At 43.8% G+C, this 19162-nt stretch overlaps 3 protein-coding genes across 3 annotated transcripts; 2 read left to right on the top strand and 1 right to left on the bottom strand.

The window, feature by feature from the left end:
* The first annotated feature begins 79 nt into the window (after positions 1-79).
* LOC145696537 (uncharacterized) lies at positions 80-2442 on the top strand. The gene is made up of 6 exons (XM_081773592.1): positions 80-389; positions 493-587; positions 631-759; positions 803-1112; positions 1157-1297; positions 1789-2442. The coding sequence occupies exons 1-6, from the start codon at positions 161-163 to the stop codon at positions 2247-2249; spliced, it is 1365 nt and encodes a 454-aa protein (XP_081629718.1). The 5' UTR covers positions 80-160; the 3' UTR covers positions 2250-2442.
* Positions 2443-2960: 518 nt separating this feature from the next.
* Positions 2961-19138, top strand: LOC145699881 (dynein axonemal heavy chain 1-like). Its single transcript, XM_081777130.1, is given in 12 exon segments — positions 2961-3132; positions 3175-3428; positions 3604-3879; positions 3926-6423; positions 6586-11613; positions 11616-11773; positions 11844-12475; positions 14946-15247; positions 15387-17324; positions 17368-17871; positions 18376-18779; positions 18824-19138. Coding segments are annotated over 12 exon segments (12354 nt in total). The 5' UTR covers positions 2961-3024; the 3' UTR covers positions 19076-19138.
* On the bottom strand, positions 12724-14027 carry LOC145698855 (uncharacterized). The gene is made up of 2 exons (XM_081776079.1): positions 13680-14027; positions 12724-13315 (listed from the first exon to the last, which is right to left on the bottom strand). Exons 1-2 carry the CDS (start codon positions 13773-13775, stop codon positions 12833-12835), a joined length of 579 nt encoding a protein of 192 aa, XP_081632205.1. The 5' UTR covers positions 13776-14027; the 3' UTR covers positions 12724-12832.
* Positions 19139-19162: the final 24 nt, after the last annotated feature.

Here is a 19162-nt window from a genome sequence, read left to right as displayed (position 1 = left end):
GTTTGTCTCGCTTTAAAAATTTCTCAAGTTTCTGTCTGTTTATTGATAAAAACCAAATATTGAAACTTCATCCTTTTTTAATTATTGAAAAAATAATTACTAGAGCGTGAGACTTGAGCCGAAGCGATAAGATAACAGTAGCTCATTTGCGTGGTGGAAAATGATGTCCGGCGTCGAGCTCAACGCGTTGATGAATCAAATATCTTCTCAGGGCCAAAGCCAAGGCAGCGAGGAGCCGGCTGAAAGCGCGGTGAAAACGGAAAAGAGCGCTTCGAGATCGTACTCGAACTATAACAGAGAGATTTGGAGAGTCCAGGGGGGCATTCTCGAGAGCTCACTCGTCGAATTCTGCGTTCAGAGAACAAGGCGCAAGTTTATCGACGATATCAGTAAGTCTTGGTGTCTCCGAAAGAAAATAAGGGGTCACGCTCCCTTATTTTTGGGGAGCTGGCTCTTGAAACTTTTCACTTGAATAATTCCAAAATTTTCTAGCGGCGAAGCGAAAGCCAAATCTCACGCTTTTCAAAGAAGACTGGCTTGACTTGATAGAAATTCTAAAGAGAATCGTCGCCGACATCATCAACAAGGTAGAAAGCAACTTTTTCTTATCCCCGTTCATTTATTTTTTAGGGAGATGCAAGAAGCGAGTGGCTGAAAACAGTGACGATTACGCATCAACTCTGCGCGCAAAAGTACCGAAATCTCAAGAAGGTCTATCACATTTCCAAGCAGAAGGACTCTCGCAAATTCAGCTATAAGGTATGCATTTTTTTCCTTCTATGAGTATAATGAAATGTTTCAGAACCAATTCAAAGAAATCGAAGACCTCTCCTCAACAGTTCTTCAAGAATCAACAAAAGTCGTCACTGGTCCTTCGCAATTTATCAGCGAAGCAGGGTTGTCTATCGTTCCCGGTTTGATCCCGAATCTTGCCGTTGCAGAAAACGTAATGCACGTCAATCCAGCAAGCCCGAGTCCAACAAATCCCAACGTCAAAACGGAGAGAGAGCCCGAAATCGGCATCGAGGAAATTCTCGTGAATGAAGATTGTGATGAAAGAGCGATGGAGAGCCCTGATTCTAGCTACACCTCGCCAACTCATCTTCATGACGGTAAACAAGAAGAACCTTGTTTTTCTCAACTTATTTATTTTCAGAATCTCCGGAGACGAAAAGTGAGCCTCCCTCAGAATCCGGCCAAGGCATCACAGAGAATGTCATTCCTATTGTTGTTGGCGGAAACAACGCGGTAAAACTCCGTACAGAAGAACTCCTGGCCCAAATCAGCAAATACATAGGTAATTTAACTTGCCAATTCATCCGTGAATGCATCTTATTATTACAAATGTTATATAAATGATTATATAACAGCAATTAAAAACAATGTCAGTCATTATTGCATTAAATTTTATATAACAGAAGGCATAAAAGAAATTCCTATGAATGATGTGCGTATTTATGTCCACCAGCGATTTAAATAATAAGATGAAAATTTGGCAGCCCTGGAAGACCAAGGAAAAGTCAAAAAAGAAAGGCTAGTAGCATTAACGTAACCTCCTGAAAATAATTATCCGTTGATGTAACTATTGACGGGTAAAAGCTTCACATTGAAGCCTTCACATGAAGCTATAAACTCAGTTATATAAATTCTTACGTAACTTTTAATATAAATACAGACGAGAAGGATTTGTTATATCATTTGTATCAAATATGCCTAAAAATAGCAAAAGAAAAATAGAAGATCAAGCAAAAAACAAGAAAATTCAATCAATATATAACTATCTTGTAGGTGATCAAAACGCTGAAAACAAAAAAGTGAAGCTCGTCTCGACCAAGACTGATGTAACCCTCTCGCCTCCGGTTAAAAAAGCACTCTCTGGGATTCCTCATCTTTCGGATACTCAAGCTACAGTCCGTAACTCAACTCCTCCTTCAGCGCCGCAAACTGCCGTTGAGAAGATTCTTCTGAAGATCGGCTGCATGATGGACTCGTGGCACAGAGAAATGCGCGAGCACAACAATCGAATGGAACGGCTCTTGACGGAACGGAATAAAATCTCCGAAGAAAGCAACAGGCTTCAACGAGAGAGGATTGCTCTCGAACGCGAGAAGTTCGAATTCATGAAGCTTAAAAGAACCGTCGAGGAAATGAACAACATCGTGGATGATACACCCGCCGAGCCGACAGATGAAAAACACATCCTTGAAACCGACCCAGACGACATCCCAATCATCCAAACTGTGGAATAGGTCTTGTTGATTCTGTAACTCCCGCCACCCACTTGCTCCAACTTACTTTTCTACTGTTAATACTTTCACGTTTCTACTGAACTTTACTTTCTTGAATTCTAAAAGCCAGGACCGATTTATCTTTTTGGTTACCGAAGCCTTCACTTGAACCTTTTCTTCCGTAGATTTCAAAATTAAAGCTTTTAAAATCACATTCGCATTTCTTCAATGTCGTTTCCTTTACCGATACGGGCAGATCCTTAGTATCATATATTTTCTCATTCCACTGTACAAAAATTGTCACGAAAATTGTTTCTTCTTGACGGCACAAAATATCAAGAATAAAATATTGAAAAACACAAAAAATATTTAAAAGCTGAGCCAATAAATGAACTGATTTTCTACGCGCTAATGATTTTTATTGTCTCAGTTTCTCTTCCTTGATTTCAATTTTCCCTCGTTGCCATGGTTATCGAAAGGAGAGCAGGGCACGCAATGAGTACATCAGGGTCTTAAATTTGGTTTACAGAGAAATTGAGGATGTTTAACTGTACTGAAAATTTTATGTGATGTTGTTGTGTTGTTGCTTTCGTAAATACGTATTTATCGATTTTTTGCTTGAACGCGCTTGTTTTTATCTTTTTTTGAATCACATTTTTCAAAAAATGAAAAGTTTCTAGAGCGTCGCCAAGATAAGACAATTATTTTTGGTAAGATCAGTTGTCCCGTTTTCAGACTGCAGGACGCACCCACGAATTCCTTTGAAGAGGGGGAACCCGTGGAACGTCCAAAAACGATGAGTGGCTTTGAGCCGAAGCAGAAGGGATACTTCTCCGACGTACTCAACGAAAACGCTCCGACTGTGGATAACTCAAAATGCCCAGAATTCAACCAATCCCTACAGGTATTTATTTCTTGAAGAAAAGAGGCCTTAGAAGGTATTTAGTGGGCATCATCCACTGAGGGAGAGACCCCGAAGGTCGATAATATTCCTGAAATGAAAAGCCACGGGCGAGACACTCGCCGAACGATTCCGTCACAATTTGCAGAGCAATCTTCGCTGCCAAAAGTACAGACGCCCTGGTACATTCCACCTGGGCAGGAGCCGCGAAAACTGGCTATAGAAAGACGGAAGAGACAGTACAGAGACTGTCGTGGTACTATTGAAGAAGGAAAACTTAACTCATTACTAGAAAAACAGTAAGTCCCTGATAGGGCTTGAGTTAATCCAAATCCAGAGTTAATCCAAGTACAGAGTTAATCCAAATGTCGACTTAATCCAAATGGATTAACTCTGCATAACTCCCTAAAGTAATCGAAATATCTTCCTTGACTTCAAAAAAGTAAACAAGAGCTGTTCTAGAACAATTTTTAGCAATATAAACCTCGAAAAAATATATCCTGATCCTGAAGCATTGGAAAAGTTTTGCTTACCGCTTGAAGTATTCGACAATAACGACTGGGATGAGAGAACTCCTGAGGAGTGGAACGAGCTGCGCCCCCTACCCTGCCGTGTCTACATCGAAGAACTCGGCTGGCGCGATGGGGCTGCGCTAGAACTAGTTGAGGGTTCGGCCTCTCCGGGAAATAGCGGCGACTGGAGAGTGGCGATCGAAGAAAACGGTGAAGTTGGTCAAGTTGAACTACCAAGGTACTAATCCCCCATTTATCGGCAATCGTACTCACATTTTTCTTAGAATCTTGGTCCTCTTCCACGCAGAGAATCCAATGCACTTCGTCAATCGCCTCGTAGAAGCCTATCACGCTCGAGAGAAAACTGAGCTACTGCTCCAACAGCAGCTCTACATCGATTCGATGCCACGAGAACGTGCACCAATTCTCGACGATCAAATGATTAAGGTTGTTCATCGCAACGTCGAGGAAGAATATGCCGACGAGATTGCATTTGAAGTTGAGATCAACATGCAGCGGGCGGAAAACTCAATCATGTACCAGGCAGAATCAGATTCCAACCCTGCCTTGTTCGAGGCTCTCCACTGGAGATATCAGCAAAAACTTGCTGAAGCGAAAAAGAACCCTCCGAAAAAGCCGCAATATTTTTTCCAAAAAGCGAAGAACGAATTCAACTTCTCATCTTTGTTGACTCGTGCGGAAGTCATTGATGCCCTCGGACGCGTGAGAGAAGAGTGTAACAAAGTCATCGACATGCAGCTCTTCAACACGAACACTGGAAAGCCGCTAAGAATCAACGAATTCGAGCAGAGCCAAATGAGCTCTTGTACGACGACGACTCTCTATCTTGGTGACCCGTGGGTATCAGCGATTAAAGGTGGCGTCCGTGGTGCTCTTCAGTACATGGGCAAGGGCTGGTTCAATCTCAAAGAGAATAACTACCACACTTACTCTCAATCGAAAATGTTCCTGCTACTAAATGTGATTCGATTTAACATGCAAGACGCTCTTCGCTACCTTGTCGAAGGGTCCTGTACGAACTTTGTCGAAATGATCACAGACTGCTGCGACCCTATCCAAAATATCCCCCAAGATTTCGAATGGGGTCCTGAGCTGAAGATTTCCAACTTTGTTCCTGAGCGTGCTCCATTCCTGCTGATGGAACTCCAACTTGGAAAAGAAGAAGTCAGCTACAAAGTACCATACGATGATGTCATCGAAACAATCATCAAAATCTTCGATCAAGCGATCAACGGAACTCAAGCTGTTCCACATATTGAGCGAGGCGTCGTCGACAAAATATTTTGGAAAGGAAACTCCTTGCTAGAGAGCGTTGGAAAGAACGAACCACACATTATCAAAATGCGCGAAGTGATCACCGAAAAACTTGGCGAGTCTCTCGATATGCTCAAGGCTTACGCCAAAGAATTCAACCAGTTCCTGGAGTTTTTCAATTTGAAGATTCCAGAGTATCTCCAAACGTTGAATCTCGATGAGATGAGTGCCAAAGATATTAAAGCTGCAGTTGATGAGCAATTCGCGTTGTCGAAAAAAGTACTTGCTGAGCTTCCGTCGAACCTGGTTATTGGACCTTATTTCGTTGTTGTCGAAAGTGTTCGTCAAAATATCGCTAAGAAACATAAACAGCTTGGAGATGCAATTTTGGAGCTGCTTGTTCAGAAGCTTCGAACCCAAGGAGACGAAGCTTGTAACCTGTGCAAGAACATCCAGCGCAGACTTGGTGAAAAACCTATGACGATTGAAGATCTGGCCGATATGCGAGAATACATGGAAACCGTACCCGCTCAGTTGGAAGAGCTCACACTTGAAGTACAAGATGCTGTCAATGATTACGATCTGATTGAAGAATTCTACTATCCGCTGTCACAAGACGACTTTAATGTTCGATGGGAAGCTGTGTTCTTCCCGGGTAAATTAGAAAAACTGTTGGAGGCAACCTATGGCACTTTGGACGTGATCGAGCAAGACCTGAAGAAGATTCAGATGAAAGATACCGGCGAGTTTCACGAGAAACTTGAGAGCATGCAGATGGCTGTTGCCGGTTTCTCTGCCTACACTGATCCAGCAAAAGCTAACGAAGTTGCCAACGAAGTCCGAAGAACTGTCAAGTCTCTTAACGAATGTCAAGAATCTGCAAACAAGTACAATGCGCGAGAACGTCTTTTCGAAATGCCTGTCACCGACTACTCAAAGATTCAAAAATTGCAGCGCCAATTTCAACCTTTCAAAGACTTGTGGTCTGCCGGTTCTGACTGGTCGCGATGGTCCGATACTTGGTTTAATGACAGCTTGTCTGGAATTGACCCTGAATTGCTCGAGAAACAAGTCGATGAATGTTTTAGAACTTTCCACAAAGCTCAGAAATCTTTCAAGGATGTTCCGGCTGTTTTGAATGTTGCTTCGAATTTCAAACAGTCCGTCGAGGCGTTCAAGCCTTACGTCCCCCTTATTCAAGGTCTGAGAAACCAGGGTATGCGAATCCGTCATTGGGAGCAGCTTTCAGAAGAGCTCGGCTTCAAGATCTCTCTGAAGAAAGAACTCACTTTCCAGAAGTGCTTGGATATGAAGCTCGATACATATACTGAGCAAATCAACAAGGTATCAGAAGTGGCTGCTAAGGAATACGCTATTGAAACGGCACTCGATAAAATGGAGGAGCAATGGAGACCGATTCTCTTCGAAGTCCTCGATTACAAAGATACTGGTACTTACATCATCAAATCACCAGATGAAGCTTCACAGCTACTCGATGATCATATCGGTAAGTTTAAATATTTTTTTTAATTCGATAGTCTTCCTTGTTTTCAATGGCTAAATTCTAACATTGAACTCAAGAGCAGATGACTCCACAAAATAAACTGGTTTAATCTGGTTCGTTTACTAGACTCTACCTCGTGCTCGAAATTAATATCTTTTAATTAAGTCATGACCCAGTCGATGAATTTTTCTCCTTTCAAGAAGCCATTTGAAGAAAGAATCCAAAAATGGGAACTCACACTCCGAACAACCCAGGATGTGCTCGACGAGTGGCTGACCTGCCAGCGATCATGGCTATATTTGGAGCCAATCTTCTCATCTGACGACATTAATCGACAACTTCCCGTTGAAGCAAAGCGATATCAGACTATGGACCGAGCATGGCGTAAAATCATGAAGAATGCGTTTGACAATCCAAAAGTCATCGAAATCTGTGCTGATCAGCGTCTTTGCGACAAGCTCAAAGAATGCAACATGCTCCTCGAGCAAGTACAAAAGGGTCTCTCAGAATATCTCGAGACAAAGCGAATGGGCTTTCCTCGCTTTTTCTTCCTCTCAGACGACGAGCTTTTGGAAATTCTCTCACAGACAAAAGATCCAACGGCTGTTCAACCTCACTTGCGAAAGTGTTTCGAAAACATTGCTCGTATCACATTCGGTGACGACTTGCGAATGACTGAAATGACATCTGCTGAAGGCGAAACTGTTGCTTTCTCTGAAGAAATCTATCCCCGAGGAAATGTCGAAGATTGGCTCACAGAAGTGGAGCGTGTCATGGGCGCTTCTGTCCGTGAATTCCTCCGAATCGCTGTTGAAGCTTATCCACAAATGGATCGAAACGAGTGGGTTCTCAAATGGCCTGGCCAAGTTGTCATTGCCGGATGTCAAACCTACTGGGCTCAAGACGTTGAAAACGCTATCAAAACTGGAACACTGTCCGATTTCTGTGAAGTGTACAACGGAGCACTTTCCGGACTCGTTCATCTAGTCAGAGGAAAACTTACCGGGCTTGAGCGAATGATTCTCTCAGCTCTCATCGTCATTGAGGTGCACGCTCGAGATGTCACACTGGAATTGAACGAACAAAATATCGCATCTGTTAATGATTTCGAGTGGATCTCACAGCTTCGTTACTACTGGTACGATGGAGGACTCTTCATCAGAGCTGTGAATGCCGAGTTTCCATACGGCTATGAATATCTTGGTAATTCTGGCCGTCTTGTCATCACTCCTCTTACTGATCGATGCTACCTCACACTTACTGGTGCTCTCCATCTTAAATTTGGTGGCGCTCCTGCTGGGCCCGCTGGTACTGGAAAGACCGAAACAACCAAGGATCTTGGAAAAGCGCTCGCTGTCCAGTGTGTTGTCTTCAACTGTTCCGATCAGCTCGATTTCATGGCCATGGGTAAATTCTTGAAGGGTCTTGCTTCTACTGGTGCCTGGGCCTGTTTTGATGAGTTTAACCGTATCGACATTGAAGTGTTGTCTGTCGTCGCCCAACAGGTTATGACGATCCAAAAGGCTCAGATCGCTAATGCTGAGACATTCATCTTCGAAGGTGTGGAAATCCGATTGATCAACTCTTGCGCCGTTTTCATTACTATGAACCCTGGTTATGCTGGTCGTACCGAGCTTCCCGATAATCTCAAGGCTCTCTTCCGTCCAGTCGCCATGATGGTGCCGAACTACACAATGATTGCTGAGATTTCTCTGTACTCTTTCGGTTTCGATGAAGCGAAGGTTCTTGCACACAAGATCACCGCTACTTTCAAGCTTTCTTCCGAACAGCTATCGTCCCAAGATCACTACGATTTCGGTATGAGAGCCGTCAAAACGGTCATTTCCGCTGCTGGTAACTTGAAACGAGAACACCCAGAGATGAACGAAGAGTTGATCTGTCTCCGAGCTATTCGGGATGTTAACGTTCCAAAATTCTTGCTCGATGATTTGAAGCTCTTCCGCGGTATTGTCAGCGATTTGTTCCCTGGAATCAAGGAGGAAGAAGTCGACTACGGCTCACTTCTTGAAGCTATTCAAAACGCTTGTTACGAGGACAAGATCAAACCAGTTGAAGGCTTCGTCAACAAATGCATTCAGCTTTACGAAACGACTGTTGTTAGACACGGTCTTATGTTGGTTGGTCCCACTATTTCTGGAAAGACAAAATGCTCACAAGTGCTTGCAAAAGCGCTTACGTCACTCAAAGGAGAAGACTCCATCTCAGGTGGTGTCTACGAAGAAGTACACATTGATTGTTTGAATCCCAAGTCAATTACAATGGGTCAGCTCTATGGTGAGTTCGATCCGATGACTCACGAATGGACCGACGGTATTTTGTCAACTCTTATTCGCCAGGGCTGCGGCGCAACTAACAGTGACAAAAGATGGTACATGTTCGATGGTCCAGTCGACGCTGTTTGGATTGAAAACATGAATACTGTGCTTGATGATAACAAAAAACTTTGTCTTTCCTCTGGTGAAATTATCAAACTGACTCCACATATGACGATGATGTTCGAAGTCGCTGATTTGGCTGTGGCTTCTCCTGCTACTGTATCACGGTGTGGTATGGTTTACCTCGAGCCCGGTGGAATCGGACTCGAGCCATTTGTAGACTGCTGGATTAGTCAACTTCCGCCTGGAGTCGATCGAGCATGCTTGAAGGATCTGTTTGATACATACATGGAGCCAAGTATCGATTTTGTCAGACGCAATCTGAAAGAAATCGTGACCAGTGTCAATGGAAACTTGGTATTTTCTCTTCTTAATTTGCTCGATACTTTTGTTGAGCCACTGCGACCAAAAGAAACTGGTATGCCAGCTATGGGCGTTGAAGGCGGAAAGCGAGTTTCCGTGAGAAGATCCACAACATCAGCTGTTCGAAGTTCTACGAGCATGAAGCGAATCTCACCTGTTGCGAGAAAACGGCTCGATCTTCTTGCTGAGCCTTGGTTCATATTTTCACTCATTTGGTCAATTGGTGGAACCACTGATTCTGAAGGAAGATCGAAGTTTGATGAGTTCCTCCGAAAACTCATGGCTGAGAAAGGCGCGAAATTCCAATTCCCCGAAGATGGGGAGATTTACGACTTTGTTCTCGCTGACGACTCTCTTGGCTTAGACAAGGATGACGATGAAGAAGATGACTTCACACCAGAGTGGGTTTCATGGCTCACTAAGGTCGACGAATACACTGTTCCTGAAGGCGCAAACTTTACAGAAATCTTGGTCCCAACTATCGACACAATTCGTCAATCAATCATTCTCGGTCAACTTGTTAACTGCAACAAACAAGTTCTCGCAGTTGGTCCCACCGGTACTGGTAAATCCGTCGTCATTTCTGATAAGCTTCTGACCGGCATGTCTGACAAATTCATTCCAAACGTCGTGGTCTTCTCCGCAAAGACTTCCGCAAATCAAACTCAAGATCTTATAGATAGCAAGCTTGACAAGCGACGAAAGGGTATCTTTGGCCCACCGATTTCTAAATATGCCGTCTTTTTCATCGATGACTTTAATATGCCAGCGCTTGAAGAATATGGTGCTCAACCGCCCATTGAAATTATTCGACAATGGATGGACTACAAGGGTTGGTACGATCGAAAAGCCATTGGCTCTTTCCGAAATCTTGTCGACATTGGATTCGTCTGTGCTATGGGTCCCCCTGGAGGTGGACGTAATCCAGTCACCGCTCGACTTCTTCGTCATTTTAACCAACTTGCATTTACAGAAATGGGTGACAAATCAAAGGCCCGTATTTTCGGTAAAATTCTCGACTCTTGGCTTCCAGAAAGCCTTCTTGAATTCAAAGATCCTCTTGTCAATAGTACAATTGATGTTTATGGAACAGTCTGCAAGTCACTCTTGCCCACGCCAGCAAAGTCCCACTACACTTTCAATCTTCGAGATCTAGCTAAGGTATTCCAAGGTATGCTTATGCATGCTCCTAAAGAAATCGAGGATGTGCAAGTTCTCACAAAGCTTTGGTTCCACGAAGCTTGCCGAGTCTTCTCTGATCGTCTTATCAACAACGAGGATCGAACTTGGTTCGAAGACCAGCTCAAGGGAAAGATCAATGACTCGTTTGGCCTCGATTTCAATGAAGTTGCTCCTCATAAGCCTGTCATCTTCGCAGATTTCGTGAGCAACAACGGAGCTTATCAATTTGTCAAAGATCACAAGAAAATGATCAACGTAATGACAGAGAGTTTGGAAGACTACAATGAAGTTTCCCAAGCGCAAATGAAACTTGTTCTTTTCATGGATGCTGCTCAACACGTCTCAAGAATCAGTCGAATCATTCGACAGCCACTTGGAAACGCTCTTCTCCTCGGTCTCGGTGGTTCTGGTCGACAATCACTCACTCGTCTCGCGGCACACTTGTCTGACTACGAGTGCTTCCAGATTCAGCTCGCTAAAAATTATGGCGTCAACGAATGGCGAGAAGACATCAAAAAAGTAATGATGCAAGCAGGTCTTCAACAAAAGGCTACAGTCTTCCTCTTCTCAGATACTCAAATCAAAGACGAGTCATTCTTAGAAGACATCAACGGTATTCTCAACTCTGGTGATGTTCCCAACATCTATGCCCAAGATGAGCTAGATAAAATTTACAATGCAATGAAATCAGAATGCGCTAGTCTCGGTCTTGTCCCTACAAAATCGAACATGTTCAGCGTCTACACACGTCGGGTCAAGGCTAATTTGCATACAGTCGTATGCATGTCTCCAATTGGTGACATCTTCCGAGCGCGTCTTCGACAGTTCCCTTCATTGATCACGTGCTGTACTATCGATTGGTTCACCGAGTGGCCCGATGAAGCCTTGCGGTCGGTCGCAAACACTTTCATCGCTGACACTCCTGTTACAGAAGATGTGCTCAAAGGAATCATCGACGTTTGCATGCAGATGCATCAATCCGTCGCCGTAGCTTCTGAAAGATTCAAGGCTGAGCTGCAGCGTCATAACTACGTCACACCAACAGCATATCTAGATCTTCTCGCCCTTTTCAACAAACTCTACGGAATCAAGATCGATGAGGTCCGAACTCAGCGTGATCGAATGAAGGTCGGTCTCGACAAACTCCTCAAAACCGCCGAGGACGTCGCAGTTATGCAAGTCGAGCTCGAAGAAATGCAACCCGAGTTGAAAATTGCTCAGGAAAAGACGGCTGAGACGATGGTGCAGATAGAAAAGATACAATCATTGCAAACGAGACAAAAGCAACTGTTGCTGTGCAAGAACAAGAGTCGGCAGTTGCCGCTGAAAGAGCTTCGAGAATTGCAGAAGACGCCCAAAGAGATTTGGATGAAGCTTTGCCAGCTCTTGAAGCCGCCACTAAATCGCTAAAAGTAAGTCTTCCATGATTCCCACGAACTGCTATTTCAACTTTGAAAACCTCTTTATGAAAATTATTTTTAGTCTCTCAATACATCTGATGTCGTCGAAGTCCGAGCCATGCAGCGTCCACCACCTGGTGTGCGAATGGTCATCGAAGCCGTCTGTATTATGTTCGAGATCAAGCCTAAAATGGTGGCGGGAGAGCAGCCTGGTAAAAAGGTTGCGGACTACTGGGAACCTGGCAAAGCCCTGCTTCAAGCTCCTCCAAAGTTCTTGGAATCTCTTTTCAAATACGACAAGGACAACATTCCCGAACATGTCATTACGAAAATCGCCCCGTACATCGAATCTGAAGACTTCCAGCCCGCTGCAATCGCGAAAGCCTCAAAAGCCTGTACCTCGATTTGTATGTGGGTCAGAGCCATGGACAAGTACCACCACGTCGCCAAAGCCGTCGAGCCAAAGCGACAAGCTCTCGCTGGCGCCCAAGCGGAACTCGCTGAAGCTCAAGAAATTCTTCAATCTGCTCAGGCGAAATTGGCCGAGGTCGAAGCCGGTTTGAACAAGCTCAATGCGGATCTTCATGCGACCGTTGCCAAGAAAGAAGAATTGGAGAGAAACACGCAATTGTGTCAGGACAGATTGGTCCGAGCTGATAAACTCATCGGCGGTCTGGCTGGGGAGAAGGTCAGATGGGCCGAATCTATCACAAAGTAAGCCACTACTAACAGTTGTTGTTCATTAGTTTATCAAAAGCAGATGATTCCTCTTGAGGACCCTTAGGGCAGTGGGGATGTCCACGCCAAAACTTGTTTTCCGAATTATGTTAACACGATAGCAGCTTTTTGTCAAGTCTCTCCGAGACTTGTCTAGAACATGTTTCTCCCAAGCTCGAATCTTCCAGTCAAGAGATTGATCTTTTCAAAATGCCGAGAAAGCTAATGTTTTCTATAAGCGCAATAGTATATTTACAACCGAAAGAAATAAAGAATTGTCTCTTTTTTGTTGTGGGGTAAAGAATATAAGGCTACAGAAGTTGGAAAATATGACACAGTGTAGATATTTTTTCATTAAAACTTGAAAATTCGATTTTCGACATTTTCGTGATCTTTTTGAAGATATTCGTCAGTGAGGATGACTTTCACGGTTTCTCCTTCCGGGTTGACCTTTTCCTCGACGATGCGACCAATTTCCGTCTCAGTAGCTCCTGTTAACCGAGCCAGTCGGGTTCGTATCACATCCACCTTCAATTTCACTCCAGGAAGTTGATACTTTGGTTTTTCAAAAGAGCTCTCCACCTCTTCACACGCTTCAACCAACTCCATCGGTTCGAACTCATCCGAAGACTCGTCGGAAGAGCTCATCGGATCTTCATTATTGTAAGGCCTGTAGGACTCTGACCGCTTTCTAGCCGCTTTCCGCAGCTGTTCATTTTTCTGGTGCGTTTGCAAAATGTTGTAGAGGCGAATTCCATCAGCAACGCCGCACTTGTCGATGATGAACTTTCGCGGGAGCTTCAGAAGCGTCGATCCGTTGCAATTTCGAAATACTTCCTAAATATGGAAATTCGTAAAATTATTCAAGAAACAGAAGGGGGCAATAATGATTTATTACTTAGACATAGCGCTTTATCAACAAAAAAGATGGGTTCATCTCGGTTGACTTTTGATGAGCTCAACATTCCGGTCAATTAAGAATTTTGCGAATTAGAAATAAAAGCTTTTTTACAGTAAATTTGAACAATACCGGTATAAAAACTCTCGTTCACACTTTACATTGGCGATAAGCCAGATTTTTCAGCAAAAATGACGAAAAATTTTCATATTTGCCTCAATTCTATTTTCATCGGCAAAGATTCGCTTCAGTAAATTTCGATAAAACCCACCCGCTCGGTCTAAAAAAACAACCAGAACTCACCAAATGTTCCTCGAATCGTCGATTCGTCAAAAACACTTGAACGTCGGTTTTGGACATTTTCGAGAGCTTGATCATCTTGTTCGAAATCTTGCACATTTTTTCGAAGTTCTCTTTTGCTTCTTTCTCTTTTGTCTCTATTCGAATTTTCGAACTTTGCGAACTTTGTTGCCTTCTGAAGATATTCTTGGTGTTATTTTTGTTTTGTGGTTTACAGTTGTTTTATGACTGCAGTAGGTTGTCGAGTGAGGGTTTTTCCCACGATCTGATTTTTTTCTTCTGCGGATGAGGATAAGGTCTTCGTGCGTTTATTTATGAACTGCTTCAACTGAGGACCAGAGTCGATCTGGTAATTTTTTGGTCTGGTAAATGCGCGTTTAGCGCCGGTCTGGTAGTTCGCGCTCAACTCGAACGCTCATTGGCCCGTCTCAACGAGACTAGTCCCAACTGGTTTCAATGGAAAATACCCAGTCGATGGAAAATTCAAGAATGTTTTTGAGAAGTGAAATTTTCTATACTGAATTTTTTTTTTCATATTTCTATTAGCAAATTTAATACTTTCGGTTTTTTATCTTTTAAAATTATATTTCAAAGCTTTCCTTATTAATTATTTTTCTTATAATCGAGCATTTTGTCAAAACAAATCGATTTTCGTTTCTAAAAATCATAAAAATATTTTCTTTTTATCTACTCCAAATCTCTTAAGATTCCAAAAATGTACAGAAAAGAAAGAATCACTGTTGAACTTTGGGAATTTTCCATTTTGAAAGCCGTTCAAATATTTTTAAATTCCTTCTTCGACTTTGTTCAGAGGTCATTCTACCTGTATCTTATGTTACATTTTCATATTTGCGTTCAATGAACTTTTTCGTTGAAATACGAAAATCCGTTTCGAGCCGGTTCGAACCGTAAAAACTAGAATTCGCTTCCCTAAGATCACGCTTTTTGCGCCTGATGGATATTTTGTCCCACTTATATAGAAATGACCTTAACTGTCTTGTGACCTTATTGTCACACCTACAGCCGGAGTCCAAAATAAGGGACACCAAGATAAGGGACTTTTTGGCTCGAAATGCCTAAAATCTGCGCCCCGATTTGTATGTTTTCTATGTTAAATTGAACCAATTTAAGGGACTTTTTTTCGAAAATTCGGGACCAAAAAAAGTCCCTTATTTTGGACTCCGGCTGTATCTGGCCAGTGACACATTTCGTCCAGAGGCTACTGTTTTTCCTCATTTTAAAATAGGGAGCTAAACATTTCCTCTTCAGATTGAATCATCAACTTGATCATTTGGCTGGAGATGTCCTCGTTTCTGCCGGAACAATCGCCTATCTTGGCCCCTTCACGGGTGAATTCCGAGCTGATCTCGTCAAAGAATGGACTGAATTCATCGACAAGCGGGGAGTGCCCCGCACGGATCAACCCGATCTCGTCGCTGCTTATGGCGACCCAGTGAAAATCCGCAACTGGCAGATCTACGGTTTGCCGAGGGACTCTTTGTCGACGGCAAATGCCATTGTTGCGCAGTATACAAAGCGATGGCCGCTATTCATCGACCCTCAGGAAAGGAGTAGTAAATTTGCGAACTCAGAATTTCTCGTCAATAATTTTCTTTATAAAGAAAAAACCAGACAAGTTTTTCACTAAAAACGAAATAATATAGACACTGAAAAGTGAATCCAATATTTCAACTCTTCGTTAGGGCCAAGCCAACAAATGGATCAAGCAACTGGAGAAAAAGAACCAACTCGACGTGCTAAAACTCACCGACAAGGACTTTCTCCGCTCCCTCGAAAACGCCGTGCGTTTCGGAAAGCCCGTTCTCTTAGAGAATGTGCAAGAAGAACTCGATCCTGCGCTGGAGCCGATTCTACTGAAGCAGATTTTCAAGCAGCAGGGATGGAACGCGATCAAATTGGGAGATGCTGTGATTCCCTACCACGACGATTTCAAGCTTTACCTCACCTCCAAGCTCCCCAATCCTCACTACACGCCCGAAATTTCCACAAAGGTCACCGTCATTAACTTTACTCTTGCTCCGTCTGGACTGGAAGATCAGCTGCTCGGCCGCGTTGTGGCAGAAGAACGACCGGATTTGGAAGAAGCCAAGAACCAGCTCATCGTGCAAAATGCGAATATGAAGCAAGAACTTAAGTCGATCGAGGACGAAATTCTCCAACGTCTTTCCGACTCGCAAGGAAACCCAGTCGACGATGTGGATCTCATCCAAGCGCTAGAAGCCTCGAACGCCAAATCTAAAGAAATCAAGGCCAAGGTCGCTGCGGCAGAAATCACGGAGAAGGAAATCGACGAAACTCGAATGAAATACATCCCCGTCGCTGTCCGATCGCAGATCTTATTCTTCTGCGTCTCCGATTTGTCCAACGTCGATCCGATGTACCAATACTCGCTTGATTGGTACGTTAACATCTTCGTCAACGCGATCGCCAACGCCGAGCGATCAGACGACATCGACGAGCGAATTGCAAATATCAACTCGTTCATGACATTCTCGCTCTATTGCAACGTCTGTCGATCCCTCTTCGAAAGACACAAGCTCATGTTTGCCTTCCTCGTCTGCATTCGCATTCAACTCAACGATGCAGTCATCAATCCTATGGAATTCCGATATCTTCTTGCAGGCTCAGCTGCGTTGCCCGAATCGGAGTTGAAAAAGCCCGAATGGGTTCCAGACAAATCATGGATGGAGCTTCTTCAAATGGAATACTCGATTGATCGATTCAAAGGATTCCCGCAAGAGTTTATTGAGAAAGAAGACGTCTGGCGTCAAATTTATGAAAACCCGAACCCGCACAAAATGGACATGCCCGTCAAAGAAGAACTCAACGATGGCCTCGCGAAAATGATCGTGTTGAGAATGCTTCGGTCGGACAAAATTACGAACGCAGTTCAAGACTACGTCGCAGCTAATCTTGGCCAACGATTCATCGAGCCGCAGAGCACTGATTTGGCTGAGGTATTCGCAGAATCCTCCCCAACATCGGCTCTTATTTTCGTCCTCTCGTCCGGTACAGATCCTGCTGCTGATTTGCACAAATTCGCAGAGGCAAAGAAATTCACCAAGAAAATGAATTCGATCTCGCTCGGCCAAGGTCAGGGCCCGATCGCCGAAGCTTTGATGAAATCAGCGATGGAACGAGGACAGTGGGTATTCTTCCAGAACTGTCACTTGGCGCCATCTTGGATGCCTAGCTTGGAACGACTGATTGAAAACATCTCCCCTGAATTTGTTCATCGCGATTTCCGAATTTGGCTGACTTCGATGCCTTCGAACAAGTTCCCGGTCTCTGTCCTGCAGAATGGCTCTAAAATGACGATGGAGCCTCCTCGTGGAATCAAAGCCAATCTGCTCAAGGCGTACACGACCATGGTTGTCGATGATGACTTCCTCGAAGCGTGCAAGACGCCAAATATCTTCAAGACTCTCCTCTTCTCTCTTTGCATGGTGCACGGTGTTCTCCTTGAGCGCAGAAAGTATGGCTCCCTCGGTTTCAACATTCCGTACGAATTTACGGATGGAGATCTTCGAATCTGTCAGTCGCAGTTGCGAATGTTCTTGGATGAATACGAGCCAGAAGTGCCTTACAAGGTTTTGACTTACACAGCCGGTCACATCAACTACGGAGGTAAGAAACCACAATTCTTTCAACACATAACATTCTTGTTTAGGTCGTGTTACTGACGATTGGGATCGACGATGCATGATGTCCATCCTTGGTGAATTCTACAAGCCCGCCGTTCTCGAGACAGGCTACATTTTCGATCCGTCCGAAATCTTCGTTCAAATCGATCCAGCCGAGTCCGAGTTCGCCGACTACATGAATTACTACAGAACTTTGCCGATCAACGACAAGCCAGATGTTTTCGGCCTTCACGATAACGCTGATATCGCTTACGCCAACAATCAGACTATGTTCCTCCTCAACACTCTTCTCGCCCTCCAGCCGCGATCCGCTTCTGGTGGTATTTCACGAGAAGACGTGGTTTCCAAGCTTGCAACGGAGATTCAAGGCCAGTTACCACCTGTATTCGACTTGGAAGGAATCATGAATAAGTACCCAGTCATGTATGAAGAATCCATGAATACTGTTCTGCAACAAGAAGCAGAAAGATTCAATAAATTGCTGAATGTCATGAAGAGCTCGCTCAGCCAGATGCAAATGGCTATCAAAGGTAAATTTCTAGCTTTATTGTGAGAACAGCGTGCGTCTTTAAATTTAATGTCGGCCTAAAAAGTAAAAGCTATGATAAATTAGTAAAACGCTAGAAACCATAATCGGCATATGTTCTTGAACTATTTCTAATTATTTTTGGCCAATAAGCTTTCGAGGCGAGGGTGTGCCCTCGACGAGCTTGAACTGTTCGTTGAGTCTGCCCGAGCGGCAATTTGGCGTCGGTCAAATCTAAGACCACATGTGATGTCAAGGTCGCAGTCTCGAGAATTAACGTGTGGCGACTCCCTGCTTCTTCGGAAGCACGGTCGCCGCCAGCCGGGCATATTCCTGTTCTGGGCAGTGTTCCCCTTCTGGGGGTGTCATCGCTCCGGATAAACCATGCTCGGTACAAATCCCACCACCAATTATAAAAAAATAAGCATGAAAACAGAATACCAAATGTAAAATCTCAATTACTTGAAGCTCATAACTAACATCTTATTCTATTGATAATTTATTTTAGGTCTCGTTGTTATGTCTGATGCACTTGAAAAGATGTTCAACTCTCTCTTCGACAATCAAGTCCCAGCGAACTGGTCAAAATGCGCGTATCCATCCCTCAAGCCCCTCGGTGCATGGGTAAAAGATCTTGTTGAGCGATGCCAGTTTATCCAAAATTGGGTCGACAACGGTACCCCAGCTGTCTTCTGGATCTCCGGATTCTTCTTCCCACAAGCTTTCATCACTGGTACTCTTCAGAACTTTGCACGAAAAGTGCAAGTATCTATTCATACGATTGGATTCGACTTTGCTGTCCTTCCCGGTCCGCTTGATGAATGGGAGCGTGTTCAGAAGGCGCCAGATGATGGATGTTACATCAGAGGCTTGTTCTTGGAAGCGGCTATTTGGGATGTAGACAAACAGATTGTAAGATTTAGATTTGCAAGAGCGGTTTTAATCAATCGTTTTAGCTTGCTGAATCGCGTCCAAAGGAGCTCTACACCGATATGGCTGCGATGCATTTGATCCCAGTTCCAAATCGCAAAAAGAAAGAATCTGGAATCTACACCTGTCCGATCTACAAGACCATCACTCGAGCTGGTACTCTTTCGACGACTGGTCACTCCACCAACTTCGTCATGCCAGTCGAGCTGCCGACCGACAAGGACGAAAATCATTGGATTCGACGCGCTACTGCGCTCATGTGTTCTCTTGATTACTAATTCCTTTATTTCACCTGTATAATCTCTATTTTTATAATAAATATAATCTATTTTCAACAATTATATTTTCTCTCCTTCAAATGTTTA

The sequence above is a fragment of the Oikopleura dioica genome, chromosome 2 (genome assembly GCF_907165135.1).
Source record: "Oikopleura dioica chromosome 2, OKI2018_I68_1.0, whole genome shotgun sequence".
NCBI classification, from domain to species: Eukaryota; Metazoa; Chordata; class Appendicularia; order Copelata; family Oikopleuridae; genus Oikopleura; species Oikopleura dioica.
The sequence above is the reverse complement of the archived record's forward strand: the minus strand, read 5'-3'. Positions and strand labels throughout refer to the sequence as shown.